Source organism: Stylophora pistillata, chromosome 3 (genome assembly GCF_964205215.1).
Source record: "Stylophora pistillata chromosome 3, jaStyPist1.2, whole genome shotgun sequence".
In the NCBI taxonomy this organism is placed as follows: domain Eukaryota; kingdom Metazoa; phylum Cnidaria; class Anthozoa; order Scleractinia; family Pocilloporidae; genus Stylophora; species Stylophora pistillata.
Window position 1 is genome coordinate 42,608,644 of NC_142521.1, and position 15,212 is coordinate 42,623,855.

Sequence of the window (15,212 nt, forward strand, 5' to 3'; positions counted from 1 at the left end):
GCCAGTCTCTTTTGTAGTCTCTTCATTAAGCTTACTTACCTTGCCCCCCCCCCAATCTGTCACCCTAACGTGAGGTCACCATGCCTCTTTGCTCAGTCTTAGATTAACAGAAGTGTTTGATTACTTTCCATAATGCTTCTAAAACTTCAATGAAAACCAAAACTTCATTTGTCTCCCTCACTTTGCCTCCTAGCTCAGTCTTAGATTAACAGAAGTGTTTGATTACTTTCCATAATGCTTCTAACACTTCAATGAAAACCAAAACTTCATTTGTCTCCCTCACTTTGCCTCTTAGCTCAGTCTTAGATTAACAGAAGTGTTTGATTACTTTCCATAATGCTTCTAACACTTCAATGAACACCAAAACTTCATTTGTCTCCCTCACTTAGTTTGGGTGACCTGCCTTCCCTGCTTGCCTTGCAACACAAGGACAGACATGACTTCTAATAAATTTTCAATAAGAAAATTTTGTATTTCACAAGGTTTTCTGAACAAACTATCCTTAACTCACAGAAGTTCCAAAGTAATCAAATTGATATTAGTTTTGCCAGATCTTGTAAAATGAGAAATATTTCTGACCACTAGGATCTACTAATGGGCTGGTTAGTTTTGACAAGCTTTAATATTTTTATTTGAAAACTAGGGCAAAGAACAAAAGCACAGGAACTTAACATGGATATTTTTCAACCATTACAGGTTGCTTACAACTAAACTTATTTCACATGAAAATAAATCTATTACAAAAAAAAATGAAAAAGCTTTTTCTCAGTGGTCATTGTCTTCAGACATTCCATTCATGACGGCAATACTTGGCCTCTACTCCTGGCTCCGCAGGGATACCACGCCTACAATAAATTAATCAAACAGAAGTACTGAAAGGTTAAGAGAAAAACTATGACCACTTAATTAACCACTCGATCAGACTGAGAGAAAATAATGGGATTGTACCATTATTTTCTCCTAATCAGACCTATTTTGACTTTCTTCTAATCGATCATTTCACTGCAAAATGATTAACAATCATTGCCTAAAGCTTAACTACATTACTAGTTTAGGAAATTTTCCTGACAGTTTCTCAAAGAATTTCCCTTTAAAAGAACATTCAGTGGTGTCACATGAAAGGTAACTTCTGTACTAATCAGATCCAATCTCCACTGTGATCCATCAGCAGATACATAAATCCCATGTCCAAACCTGTGCACCGATTTTGTGCTGCAGGAGAGTATTGTCCACAGAAATAGAGAGAGCATGTTAAAATCTGCTGTAATATCAGTAAACAGTTCTTTTAATTTTTTGCAACACAGTCTTTCTTAAGTATTAGAACATACAATGATGTCAGCTGCACTAATCTATAGTTGGGTGCCACTTCCTTACCTGAGATAACGGCAGCGATGTTCCCAAAGCCTATTATCAGCATCAGTCAGGTCTGTCACTAACTTGCTGCTCCAAAGTCTCTCAGCAATAGCAAGTGCACGGGGCCTGAAATGGTGTGGGGATAGAGTATCAGATAATTAATGCACACTTCCTGTTCAGGAAACTTGAAGCTTGAATATTATGTAAAGTGAAATCAAATTTGTTTTGTTTTTGTTTTTTATCTTGTTTTGGTTTGGTTTTTGGCAAGTGCAAATATACACTTTTGATGTTTTTCCTGCTCTCACAAACATTTTTTCATTTTGGGGTTTTTAGCTCTTGCACCCCCTTCCCCCCCCCACCCCTGTCCACCCCCCCCCCCAAAAAAGGTTGCTTTGTGCCTAAAGTGCTGAAAAGCAATACATAACAAATAAACTACACATCTAATCCAGAGCAAGAAGAACACGTAAGATGTCATGACCCCACAAGCTTGTAGCTTTAAATTTTTATCATGTTTAATAAAGGTCATCCATCCATCCATCCATCCATGTCTTACCAAGTTCTTGGCAAGATATTTGTTCCATCTACAAATTCTCCCCACATACATCCAGTCCCACCCATAACCAGTTCCATCTGTGCCTCAGTCCCTGAAAAAAAAAAAAAAAAAAAAGAAAAAAAAAATAACAGAAGGGAAAGGAAGAGCCTTATGCAACTGTTCATTGAGGTCTACAAAAAGGTTAGTAAAATTGACCAGCAATAGCCACATTTCCTAGTTCAAATTCCCCTTCTTTTTGTTTTCCTGATGCCAATTCCTGGACTGCTACATGTTGGTACTCCTCTATAAAAAAAGAACACCCTATCACAGGTGTAAAACACTGGAGTGTACAGCTGACTTTTCAGAGAAAGCCTGAAAGAAAACAATTTTCAGTCAACTCTTTACTAGAGGATGACTACAATTGAAACCCTGGTTCAGTAATTCTATGATAATCTTCACAGGATTAATTGTTGTAAAACTAAAACCAACATGGTCATGACAGCCAGTAGGAATAACACAAAATACCACAAGTAATAACATTAGCTTCAAATGCTGGAAATCCATGTAACCAAGCCATGATTGGTTTCATCAAGCATCTGGTTAAGAGCTTGGCACAAGATTTTTGTCCTATAATATCAGGGACAAATCACCAAAGCTTACCTTTAAAATTCTGAGGATCACACTGATAATACTGAAAAACAAACAAAAAACAAAAATAAAAGGTAAATGAGAACTATTGGTACATCTACACCTGATAAGAGATCACCTGACGACTTTCACTAGAACAGCAATTAGTGATCCATGATTATGTGGTACGATACATCATAAAAGATGTGTCACATCACATCTTGCTACTAGTAACCTTTATACAGTAGAATTGTATGCATTATCTAGCATTGAACAGGACATATTAATTAAGTAACCGAGTTCTGGGTCCATTGTTGACCAAGTTTTTTCCCCCTGTAATACTTGGCCCACACACAAAGTGCTGGCTATAAGACAGTGAGTAAAAACGTAGTAGCGTGGACTGAAAATATGATGTTGATTAGAAGTGCACTGCATCTTTACTAACTCTAATGTATATCTGGCAGGTTTAGTAAACAATTGCTAGTTACACAAAATAGATTCAAGTTGCAAAAAATGTGAAAATAAAGACTTAAACAGTAGAGAAAAGTAGAAAAAAGTAGAGAATGGGCAGCTGAATTAACTCCCAAACTCCCCCTATCCCTTGAATAAATTCCATATAACTTAGCCATAGTCATTGTGTTAAATATTAACAAGAAACTCTAGCTGATAACTTTTCTTGATAATAACCACTTATAAGATATATAATGTACAGTTACTGATATTGTAAGAAGAACTTACATGATATATAACCATTTCTAAGAGTTGAAAAGCTAAGAAAGCCCAAACTCCAAAGTAAATAGGGCTCAACACCAACTTTTCAACTTACTAGCCAAGTGGCTATAGCTAGTGACAACTTAGATGTCATGACAATTTCAGTTTCTTTACTAGCCAAACTGGTTAGTTGAAATTGAAAACCACTGGCCAAAACTGAATTTCTACTAGTCTGTGGCTAGTTGGCTTCCGTTAGTGTCTAGCCCTGGTAGAAAAGATCACACAAACCTTATGCCAGTCTATTCCGTATGAAATATAGTTCAAGTACCAACAGGACGACAGAATGGCCTTTAATCCTTTGCCTGTCACTTTGGCCATCTCAGATGGCCAAGACGGACTGCTTTTCCACACATTCACTACAGTGTTGGGCAGAACTTGCACGTTATTGTCGATCACCTCTTGCCAGACAATGTAATCCTTCTCCAGACTGCCTACTATCTTCAGAAGCCTGAAAATAAACAGGATAAAATGCAGTGAAGGTCAACTGTGACATCAAATGTGCTCCTCTAACACTCAGGTAATACAGGATATTCTGCACTCCCATTTATAAAAATGCAGGGCTTCGAATTGTTATTGCTCTGATAGTGAAGCCGGCCTGAACTGATATCATGGGAGAATTTCATGTCTAAGTTCAATTCATTTAAATGTTTGTTCTTTCCCCAAAGTCTTTTCTTTCAAATTCTCCAAACGTTTGCCAGGATTTGTGTACATTTCCTACATTTTTTAATCACTTTTAAAGGGGGAATACCCTCTCATTTCACTTAAACCAACAGCATAGCCATTCATTCATGCATGTGTGCGTTATCACTACTGCAAATCGTGGTGTTGGTCGTGATCAGGAAAGTTTTGTTATTGTGGTGGTGGTCATGATTGTAATCATGGTGGTCGTGATCATGATTGTGATCACAACCATGTTAGTGGTCGTGATCAGGATTAGGATTGTTATATTGTTGTCATAATGATTGTCATCATCATTATTTTTGTTACTATCATTAATAATCATTAATAATTAGAGCATGAAATTTCAATAATTTTTAATACAATTCTTACTTCTGTTCGTAGTATTGCTCCAGTAAATAGTAGTTTTTGCCATAGCCCATTTTAGTCATCCACTCAGTAATCTCAGGGTTGCTTTGCCTTTGATGACAATCAACACAAAGTCCCTCAATGCTATCACCATTTAACAACACTTTGCTACATTCTAATATTTGTGGAGTGAATTCATTTGGTAACAAAACAAATGCACGACATAAAAAAATAAACTGATCTGCTTTAAAGTTAAAAGATAATGTGGGCATACTGGGCAAAAACAGTAACCGTGACCCCATCTTTTATGTATTTTTCAAATGTGTAGTTGTAAACTATGTAAAGTTTGACAACATAGAGATATTACTCTCTTTTTTAGAACAAGTTTCTTGAGGCTATAAGGGAGGGGAGGGTGGTATTCAGGAGAAAAAAGCACCTAAAGGGGGACATAGGGGTCTTTAAGAAACTGCCAAACTACAAAGAAAAAAAAACCACACCTACAAAATAGCAAAAACAAATTCAATCAAAACTGCAAACCACCAGCAAAACTGTCAAAACTGGGGGGTGGAGGGGGAGGATAGTGATAACTTGTTAAAATAACCTCTTACATGAGGGATGCATGTTTTTATGTACAGTCAACTTCTCACAGTTATTCATTAGAATTTGAATTTCATACTCACCAACACCCAAAGGGTACTTCATCACCACCCAGGTGAACATACTTGTCTGGAAATCTTTCTGCCACCTCTTGAAAGAACTTATTCAGGAAATTGTAGTTAGCCTCCACAATTGGGTTAATGGGTCCGTAGGATCTGAAAATACACAACATTTTGACTGTTAATATCTTAATCTGATTAGTGTAGCTGAGCCATGCAGGTTGAGGAAAACATAACAGTCCCACCTCTGTGAGGAAAAAAGTATTGTTTGTGTTTGGAATCCCTGATTTAAATACAGAAGTTAAAAAAGCCAGCATCAGCCAAAAACAACACATTCCCCCACACCTAAACAGAGCTACTGAATGAAAGCAAAGTTTTAATATACTACTCCAAGTTTGGGTTGCACTGAAAAATTTTACAGCAATTGAAAGAATACCAGAGTAAATAAATTTAATTTAGCCTCTTAAACCAAGTAATAATAATAAGTAAGATCTTTTGACAGGGAGCCCACGTCACAAAGTGTGGTTTTCAGTGAGGCCCTGCATAAATCTAATGTAAGGATAACAGAAAATATAAATATGGTTATCAAGAAAAGGATAAAAGGGCATAATCAATAGAAGAGACTACATGTTTTTAACAAGACGTCTAAAAACTGAAAAATCGGAAATGTTCCTAATGCCGTCTGGGAGAGCGTTCCAGTCATCTACTGCATGACAAACAAACCGATGCTGACCCCATGTACGCTTTGATTGTGGTTTACAAATGTTGTTATTAAAACGAGTGTTATAATCATGCATGTCTTTAAAATGATTAAAATTAAAATTCCAATCAATTAGTCCATTCAAGGACTTAAAAACCAAAAATAGACGATGAGATCTTCGTCTTTTTTCCAATGTATCCCAACCAAGTAGATCAAGAGCTTCTGTTGCTGATGAATGCTTTGGCATATCTAAAATTAATTTAGCTGCTTTATTCTGGAGTAATTGGATCTTGTTCATCAGAGTGGTGTTGGATTTATCCCCCCAAGTCACATCAGCATAATCAAGGATTGGCAGCACCATGGCTTTTACAAAGAGTTCCCTTGTATTTCTTGGCATAAGATGTTTTATTCTCTGTAAAACGCCAAGCCTCTGAGACACTTTGGTCTTAATGTAATCCACGTGATCAGTCCAAGTCAGATTCTCATTGATAATTACGCCCAGATACTTGAACGAATTGACTCTGTCTAACTCCTTCTCCTTGATTGTTAATGTGAATTCTTCTAAGGTGTTAAGTTTCCTTGGACCGCCAATGAGCATGAATTTAGACTTCGAGATATTTAGTGTAAGTTTATGCTCGTAGAGCCACTGAGCTAGCCTGTCCAGATCCTGATTCAACATAGTCTGTAGGTCACGGGCTGATTGAGAAGAGCAGTAGATAGCGGTGTCATCAGCGAATAAGGTGACCGTAGTGTTCCGAAGGACCTTGGGTAGATCGTTGATGTAAATGGCAAATAGTAATGGACCGAGAATAGACCCCTGAGGAACACCAACGGAAACCTTCCGCGCAGGAAAAGAGGCTTGACCAATCACAGTCTTCTGGTAACAAGAGGATAAGTAGGAATGGAACCACTCAAGATTCTTGCTGCGTAATCCTAGAGATTTGAGCTTCCCGAGTAAAATGACATGGTCAACGGTGTCGAAGGCTTTCTTCAGATCAATAAAAACTACACCATTTACTAAACCTTTATCCATATTACTTAGCACTTCATCGGTAAACTGCGTTAGAGCTAAAGCGGTAGATCTTGCACGTCTAAAGCCAAACTGATTCACAGCAAGCAGATTGTTGGAGTCGAGGTAGCCGTAAAGTTGAGAATGAACAGCTCTCTCAATTACTTTACTGACCGTGGGCAGGATAGAAATGGGACGATAGTTATCTTTATCGGACTTATCTTTATCGGACTTATCAAGAGCAACTAAAAACAACTTCCTTAACTCAATTAAATGCCAGCCTTTTAAAACATGTAAAAGATGGGAGCAACATTACTAATAAATGCTGCCATAAAATGAATTTCAAGTGTGATCAGAAGAATGCCACAATAGAATTGCATTTAATTGGGGAGATAACAGTATCTAAAATCCTTTTGCAAATAATATCAGTTAAAATTGAAATTAAAAAATTAATTTTCATACCCTGATGGTTTCCCTTCTTTATAGCATGGTGTCAGTAGGTCAGGAATACTCCTCCAGGAAAAAGTGTGACCCTACATGAACACAATAAAAAACCATTTATAATAATCAATCAGTGCTGTGTCTAAAAGCATTGAATGTAAAACCCATTAAAGAGACTACATAGCAGGAGAGGGGTGGATCAAAGAATATTATGTGACCGGGGACCGGGGGCCAGGGAAGAGGGGAGGTTCAGGGTTTTTTTTTTTTAACTTCTGGGCCAAGAATGTTTGAAAAGTATTTGACTCGAGAGGTAATATACGGTCCTGTTGTTGGAATAATTTTAGTTTCAGTAAAGTTAACCACTGGTCTGAAAGAGTTGGTATGGACTTGGCTCCTCCATCTGAAACTGCCACTGAAGTCTTTTCCTTCGGCTACGTGGGAGAAGTGTGAGTGGCACTAAGGGATGGGGCAAAAGAGGGTTTTTTTTTTCTCCTTTCTCTCTGGAGTGGCTACCACTTGGATCAAATTTCTTCCACTTGGCTAAAAGGGAACAAAAGATTGCTTCTACATCCAGGCTTAATCATAGCTGCTTGGTAAATTTAATTACATTTGAACAACTATAACCAAACTCAATACCAAATGTTAGTTAAAGCTTGGTGCGGCCCTGCTGTTCATAGTCTGTGATATTTCTGCAAAGTTTATAACTTATTCATGACCAACAAGTAAATTCCAGATAATCAAACCACAACACGTTTTTGAAAATTAAAAATTTCTGATTGGGGCAACTTATATATAATCATCTACATAATTATAATTATGTAATTAACAACTTGTGGAGGCGTGGTAGCCTCATGGTTGGTGCGCTCGACTCCGGATCGAGTGGTCCAGGTTCGAGCCCCAGCCGGGACATTGTGTTGTGTTCTTAGGCAAGACACTTTACTCTCAGAGTGCCTCTCTTCACCCAGGTGTTTAAATGGGTACCGGCAATTTAATGCTGGGGGTAACCCTGCAATGGACTGGCATCCCATCCAGGGGGGAGCAGAAATACTCCTAATCACTTCATGCTACTGAAACGGGAGTTAAGCACCGGCCTAATGGGCCACTAGACTCGTAAACAGACTTCACCAATTAACAACTCACAGGTGTGTCAAACTCAGGTACAACTCTTATGCCCCTCATTCTTGCATACTCCAGGATCTTGCTAACATCATCTTCAGTATAAATATGTGTTTGGTTGTTAAATGCACCCTGAAATAAGTAAAATTAACTTAGTGCAATATTACCAATTGGATGTGTCTGGTCATAACAATCTAACGAACATGTACCTGTCTGAAATATTGAAAGCACAGCTATCTATTCTGAATTTAGAGGTTTCAATTTAGCAGCTGAGTAGCATATTGATACATGTATGTTTGTTTGCAATGCACTGGTTACCCATGCCACTTGAAGCCATTACACAAACCTCATTGTACTCTAGCCTACATAAAATTCGCTTCAAATTTGGTCTAACTGGTTGAATTCTTGGAATAATGACAAATTACACAATCATTTGGATTGACCGAATATGCAACATGGAGATCAGCCTAGATCTTCAGCAGAGCCCACATCTCCTTAAAAATAGAAGGCCTTCCTGACCTTCACAACTCTGAATGCATGCACCACCCATTTATTTCATATTGTATTGAAACCGTGACATGTTGGGATGCTTTTTTGAGAAAAAAAAAGATATGCCAAGGAGCAGTGCAAAACTTTTGCAGGTTTCCATGACACCTCACTGTTCTCCAGGATGGAGAAAAGCAACTTAACAACTGATGTCAATTCATTATGAAATTAATCAAAACATCTTGTTGGTCATGCCTGGAGTTGAAAACATGTGAGCAATAGTCAGCAAAACCATGCAGAGTAACAGAAAAAACTTGCTTCCTACCAGCTGACTTACCTTCAATCCACAAAACTACACGTCATAAATAAACTTATTCATACATACCATTCCACTCAACTGTGGAAATGTTTTGCTGGAAAAGGGAAACGACTGATCGTCCACAACATGCCAGTGGAGGACATTAAACTTTCCATATGACATCGCATCCTGTGGGAGACAAACAGCACACAGTATACATCGGAATTGAAGGGCAACTTCTCTAACTATAATGACAGCCTGATGACGATGATGACGGTTTATTAAAAACTACACACAGTCGCATAAAATTATGAATTACAGTGTGTTTACATTATGGGAATAGATAAAATTACATTTTGTTTTTGAGGGACTGGGATTACATGCAGACATAAAAGAGTGGATGTAATGTGGTTGAGTGATCAAGAAGCTGAATTTGTAATGCGGTGGTTCTGAGTTACAGCTCTTCACCCTGCTACTCACTGGATTTGTTCTCAGTTGTCCCAAGTGTTGTAAAGTAGAGACAATGTTTTACCATTTAAGACTTCTAAAAGGTTTTAAATTTAATAACCTGATTCCTACATAATAATTATACAAGTACAGGTTAGAGTAATGACAAAAATAAATGAATAAGCTATCTATACTAAATGGGTACACACAAAGGATGTACACAATACTATTTTAATTTGAATAATGCAGATTCTAAGTTTGCAGCATTTCATTATGAGAGTTCTTTGCGCAAAGTATTTTAATCGTATGGAGTATTGTAATCATGGTATACAACACCAAGTTCAACTCCTTGGCTGTGCTTTGTTTATAGCCAACTAGTCTGGCTCCTCCCACCTGAGGGCTTTAAACACTCCATGATTCAATTTGCTTATTTTTACCCTGGAAATCCCCATTTGCAGATTGGTCATTTAAGTATTAATACCTAAACACAATTACTGTGTTTTGAAATGTGTTAGACCAATGCAGTTAAACTTACCATGAATTTAAAGATAACTGAGAGATTCAAATAGTGTCTGGAGGTGTCAATCATAAATCCTCTGTGATGGAAACGTGGATAGTCCACAATCTGTGTCCCATTAGCGAAATACTATTAACAAGCAAAAAGGTCATGAACAGTTAATTTCTGAAGATGAAAGGGTCATTGTTCAATTAACATATTTCTTCTTCAAGCAGCATGTTAACACACCATGACATGCCTCAACACTAAAAGTTTAGCGACAAGCATTTGGAAAAGCAGGCATGTTTCTCAGAGAAGACAGTGAAAAGCACCACTTTCCTACTTATTTTGACAACCTTGTTTTGTACACCAATAAACAACACTGTTAAAAGATTCCTAACAATTAATCGCAACATGTTCACATGCACTTATCAATCGGTTATAGCAAGATAAATATTTTTTAATCTAACTTACAAAGCCATCTGGATCTTGGTGAACAATCTGACTGAATGTTTCAAGGCCTGAAAAAAGAAAATAGCACCTGCAGCTACTTAGCATTGTCAGTTGTACATAAACCTAGTTAATTCTTAAATTGACCCCAAGATCTCATTCAATGTTGATTTTTTGGTTCAAGTTGAATAGTTAACAGAATACTATCCTCTAACCAATACTCTATCCTGTTTCCTAGAAGATAAATTGATATCTGGGATGAGAATGCTCATCTGATACTTCAGGAAAATACTGTTACTCATTACCCCTGGTTTTCTCCTGGAAAATAAATGGCTGAAGATCATAAAAACTAAGAATAACAGGAAAATATAATTAATGGCTCCACTTCTGAATAAAAGACAGCTCAGCTAATCCAAGTTCAGCCAGAGAATTCAACTTTGTAATTGAAGACTTTGCCAATCCTAGATGCCTGATGAGAATTCTGGGCACCAAATGGGAGAATGAGGAATTTTTCTATATAATTCAGCAAATTATGGAACAAGAATATAATAAACCAATAAAAGAAACTTTTCCTGGCAAAACCCTGCATTTCTACATCTCACTTTAAACCTTACCGCGCAGTGCTCCCCAAACAGTAGCAGCAGTAAGGGAGGACGTTGGAGCTTTCACTTCAAGTTTATCTGAGGAGAAAGAAATTGTCAACCAAAACATGAAATTCAGGAAAATGTCACAGACACTGTATTAATGCAGATAATCAACCCTAAATTCTACACTACACCCATGCAAGAAAGGGACCATATGGCTGTTGTGTGGCAGCAAAGTGCATTTATACATGACATAATAAGTAACTCATGACTATTACAGAAAGGTAAGATTTGAAGTTTTAGTAAAATAAACATGATACACAAGTTTTTCTGAAATTTATGATTGTACATGCAATGGTATGTTGAATAATTCTTATAAAAAGCTTTGACTCCTATTAAACATGAAAAACAGAGTTTTTGGATCATGGGTACTTAAGGCATTTTGGTTGACACATTTACTGAGGATCAGTAGATATAATGGCTGATACACGACCCACATCAACTAAATATTGGCCGAGAAGTCCATCAATATACCGACCAAGTAGCAACCAATAATAGTGGCCAATGGTCTACCAACTTGAATAACATGGCAATTGCCAGTCAGCTCACTATTGGTTGCTACTCAGCTGACAGATACCTTAATAAGTGCACAGAATCCCACTTTTTTAGACACTAAATTAAAAGCCTGATTTAGGAAAAAGAAGATGTTATTCAGCAAATGACACAAGCATAAACCCAGAAAAAGAACTCCAAGTGTTCCAAATAGGAGTGACACCTACAACCCTCACCTCCTGGTTAGCTCAATTTAGAGTACCAGACTGTTGTGCAGGAGGTCGAAGGTTCGAGCCCCAGCCAGACCAACCCTAGAGGTCTTAAAATAACTGAGGAGAATGTGCTACCTTTCTATAATATCAAGATATGGATAGACATTCTAGTCTTCTCAGATAAGGATGAATAAACCGTAGGTCCCATATGCATCTCCTGCATCTATTAATTGGTTAATTTGGTTAGACAGGGACGTGAAAGAACCCACTCTGTCACGAGATTACTGTGATGTGGTCTGGCCTGTTTACTAGAAATTGGGGGAAGAGGGGGTATCTTCAAATAAGTGTCTTTAGATTGATTGTAAACTATCAACATTCCTATCCATGCTGTATGCAGGACATTTGTCATTATGGTTTAGCCTACCATGAGTCTCCTAGAGCTCAGTGGTAGAGCATTCAAAGTACTATAATAATAATAATAATAACAATAATAATAATACTAACAGTAACAATAATAATAATAATAATAATAATAATAATAATAATAATTTAATATTTATATTGCATAAATTAACATTTGGATATGATCAAATGCGCATCACAATACTTTTTGGGGGACTTTGGCCGAACTGCATCAGCATGTGATGCTCTCTACCCAATGATGTAAATAGGGATGGTGAATTTTAGGCCTTGGCCTGGTTGTTTGAAGGCCAATCTGCACTAATCCTAGTTTAATATTTAATCCTGGTTTCTTTGATCCCTTCTTCAAAAGCCTCTATGGAATAATTTCAAGTTCTGTTCTTATTGGAGTAACCAATTCTCTAACAATTTCCATATATATAGAGTCACGCAAGTCTGTTGGGATCGAGTCTTCTTTTGCCATACACTGAAAACAATAATGGCCTGACTGCTCAAAATATTGCTGTGCAAATATCAACCTAGCTGAATTGACAACCTTTAGGCTAATCGCGCTTACGATTGGTCTTTCCTTAAGTAATATAAATGGTTGCGGCAGGTAGAAAAATAAAACTACGAGCAGGAATGGTTGCGGCAGGTAGAAAAATAAAACTACGAGCAGGTATGGTTAACGGCTATGCAAACTTCACATAATTACCCTATAAATCCTACACCACCCTGAGGAAACGGAGTTAATGCACATGTGAAACAGCAAAAAAGAAAGTTTTTTTTAACCTTATTGCTTTATACTCGCAAGGAAGAGGAACAAAAATAACTTCTGCGTCAATATTATTTGAAAAAGGCAGGAACCGTGCATGGGAACCATGATAAGGGGATAATATTATCATTACAAACCGATAACATCAGAAACTATCAGAAGCTAGCGTTAACAAGAAGTTGTGGATATACAACAATAAAGCGCCCTAAACAAATATGACACAACTTAAATTCTAGTTTTTTAATTTTTCAGTTGACTAAATAATAAACTACGGGTGTTAAGCAAAAATATAATTTTTGACTGTTCCATAGTGTAATTAGTTACGCCTCACAAACAAATTTTTATTTTTCGAGTCATAATCTAATTGAAACACAAACGAACGTTTTCTTCAATCACACATGAGGCAACATGCTTTATCACTACCTGTGAAAGAATACATAAGTTTACTTACAAGATTCGTCCGAATCCAGAGTGAGATTTTCATAATCTTTAAGCACATCGACAGTCAGCTTTGTGATTTGGGAAAAATTCTTCTTCGATTCGCTCACATTGTCAGGAAATGTTAACACTTTATACCGTTTGACGGCTTCTTGAAGAACGTCACTGCTCTCTCCAGTTATGGAGAATTGAAAATTCCCCGGCGCCAACTTATACACAGCACCTGAAGGAGTTTCTCCTTGGGGTTTCGGCCACACGGAACCTTTCACATAGTCTTCGACTTGCAGTTCTTGAAGTTCCCATCCCAGCCCTCCGTAAGCTAAAGGATCGGAAAGTCGAGCAACTCTTTTAAAAGAAGAAGACGCAAGGCATACAACAGCAACAAGAAGAAGAAAAGTGAGCAAACGAAGCATGATGCGAAAATAATCTTCAATCTGCTACGGTCACAATATTGTCATGTGATTTCTGTCAAAAGTCGTCTTCAACTCTCGTTCGAACTTGTAACGCAATACATTCCTTATAAAGAAGCAGACCTACTAAAAAAGGAGGAGCGTGTTGCGTGACACCCTCGCACGACAGTTGAATACAAAGTAATCTGTAAGCCATGTTCATTTCAGTTCTGTCCAGTAGCATTCAATTTTCTTGGCCAGTGATGTAGCTCAATAAACATAGCAGGCTTTCGCCGTTTTCGTCGGCCGCGTTTTCTATCCTATCATAGGAGGGGCGGGGCACACTCCCTTATTTGGGTTAGTGGATTTTGTGTAAAGGGCCCTTGAACAAGGTATTTGCACGCGTGCCCCAACAATTTTGCTTTGAGAAAACGACGTTCTTCGTCTTGTAATGAGCTTGAACCAGAGGCAAACAAACCTTAGAATTGCGGATTCAGCGCACCGTAAGATCAGAGATTTCCAGTTAGTATCGATGAAACATGGCGTTCCCTTAGGCCGCATTTTAGGCCAGTCATTCTTCATACTTTTCACAACGATCTGCGGCTGCATGAATTTTCAACTTTTGTTATTACCATTTGCAAAACGATTTATTGCGGCGGTTTGACAACTTATGAAAAAGGTTGTTTGTTCGCACACGCGTTTTTTTTTTTTTTCCCCTTCGGTTCCTATTTATTTTTTACAGTATATTTTGCGATATGTAATACTGTTATTGTTAATTCAATTATACGGAATAATTTCTTTGCCTCAATTAGGATATAATGATAACTAAACAATTATTTTTAGTTATCTTACGTTCGTTTTCACCAGCCGTGTCCTCATTTGGAGGATATTTGCTCGTCGGATGAGAATCGTGCAAATGTCAAATGTCGTGGATCATAGTCTGGTGTTAATGTGAAAAAATCTTGAGTCATGTAAGTCGTTTTAAATACATGTATTAGTTACTGTTAACAGTTGGTTGAGGCCTACTGTTATTGTTATTTTTTGCTGGAACTAAATTTTTTGTAAACTGATTGGCAGTAATGCATTTTGTTCCCTTTACCTGACCCAAATTCCAGTAGCCAGTTACCAATGACCATGCAATTACCAAAGACCAGTTGCCAAAGACCAGTGACCAGTCATCAGTCACAAGTAACCAGTCGCCGGTCACCAATCACCAGTCCCCAATCACGAGCTACCAGTGACCAGCTACCAGTATTTTAGACCCGCTGACATCCGGCGAAATCCATTTCTTAAAACTTCCCTTTTTATTACATCGCAGAGGAAAGTCGTTATAAGATATCTTACTAAGAGCTAAACTTTAAGCACCAGCGAATGGCAGGAGTCGCAAAGGCCCATCAACACCTCTTAATGCTCGACTGCCTTTTGCTTTCCGGCTTACGGGCGTGTCACTTCACT

General features: G+C 37.6%; 1 protein-coding gene across 1 annotated transcript; it reads right to left on the reverse strand.

Moving 5' to 3' along the window:
- Positions 1-603: 603 nt before the first annotated feature.
- LOC111331721 (beta-hexosaminidase subunit beta) lies at positions 604-13,851 on the reverse strand. Its single transcript, XM_022936890.2, has 14 exons — positions 13,382-13,851; positions 11,023-11,088; positions 10,433-10,479; positions 9,998-10,108; positions 9,103-9,204; positions 8,256-8,363; positions 7,137-7,207; positions 4,990-5,121; positions 4,334-4,420; positions 3,512-3,731; positions 2,546-2,576; positions 1,907-1,997; positions 1,375-1,479; positions 604-845 (listed from the first exon to the last, which is right to left on the reverse strand). Exons 1-14 carry the CDS (start codon positions 13,779-13,781, stop codon positions 782-784), a joined length of 1,635 nt encoding a protein of 544 aa, XP_022792625.1. The 5' UTR covers positions 13,782-13,851; the 3' UTR covers positions 604-781.
- Between the last annotated feature and the right edge of the window lie 1,361 nt (positions 13,852-15,212).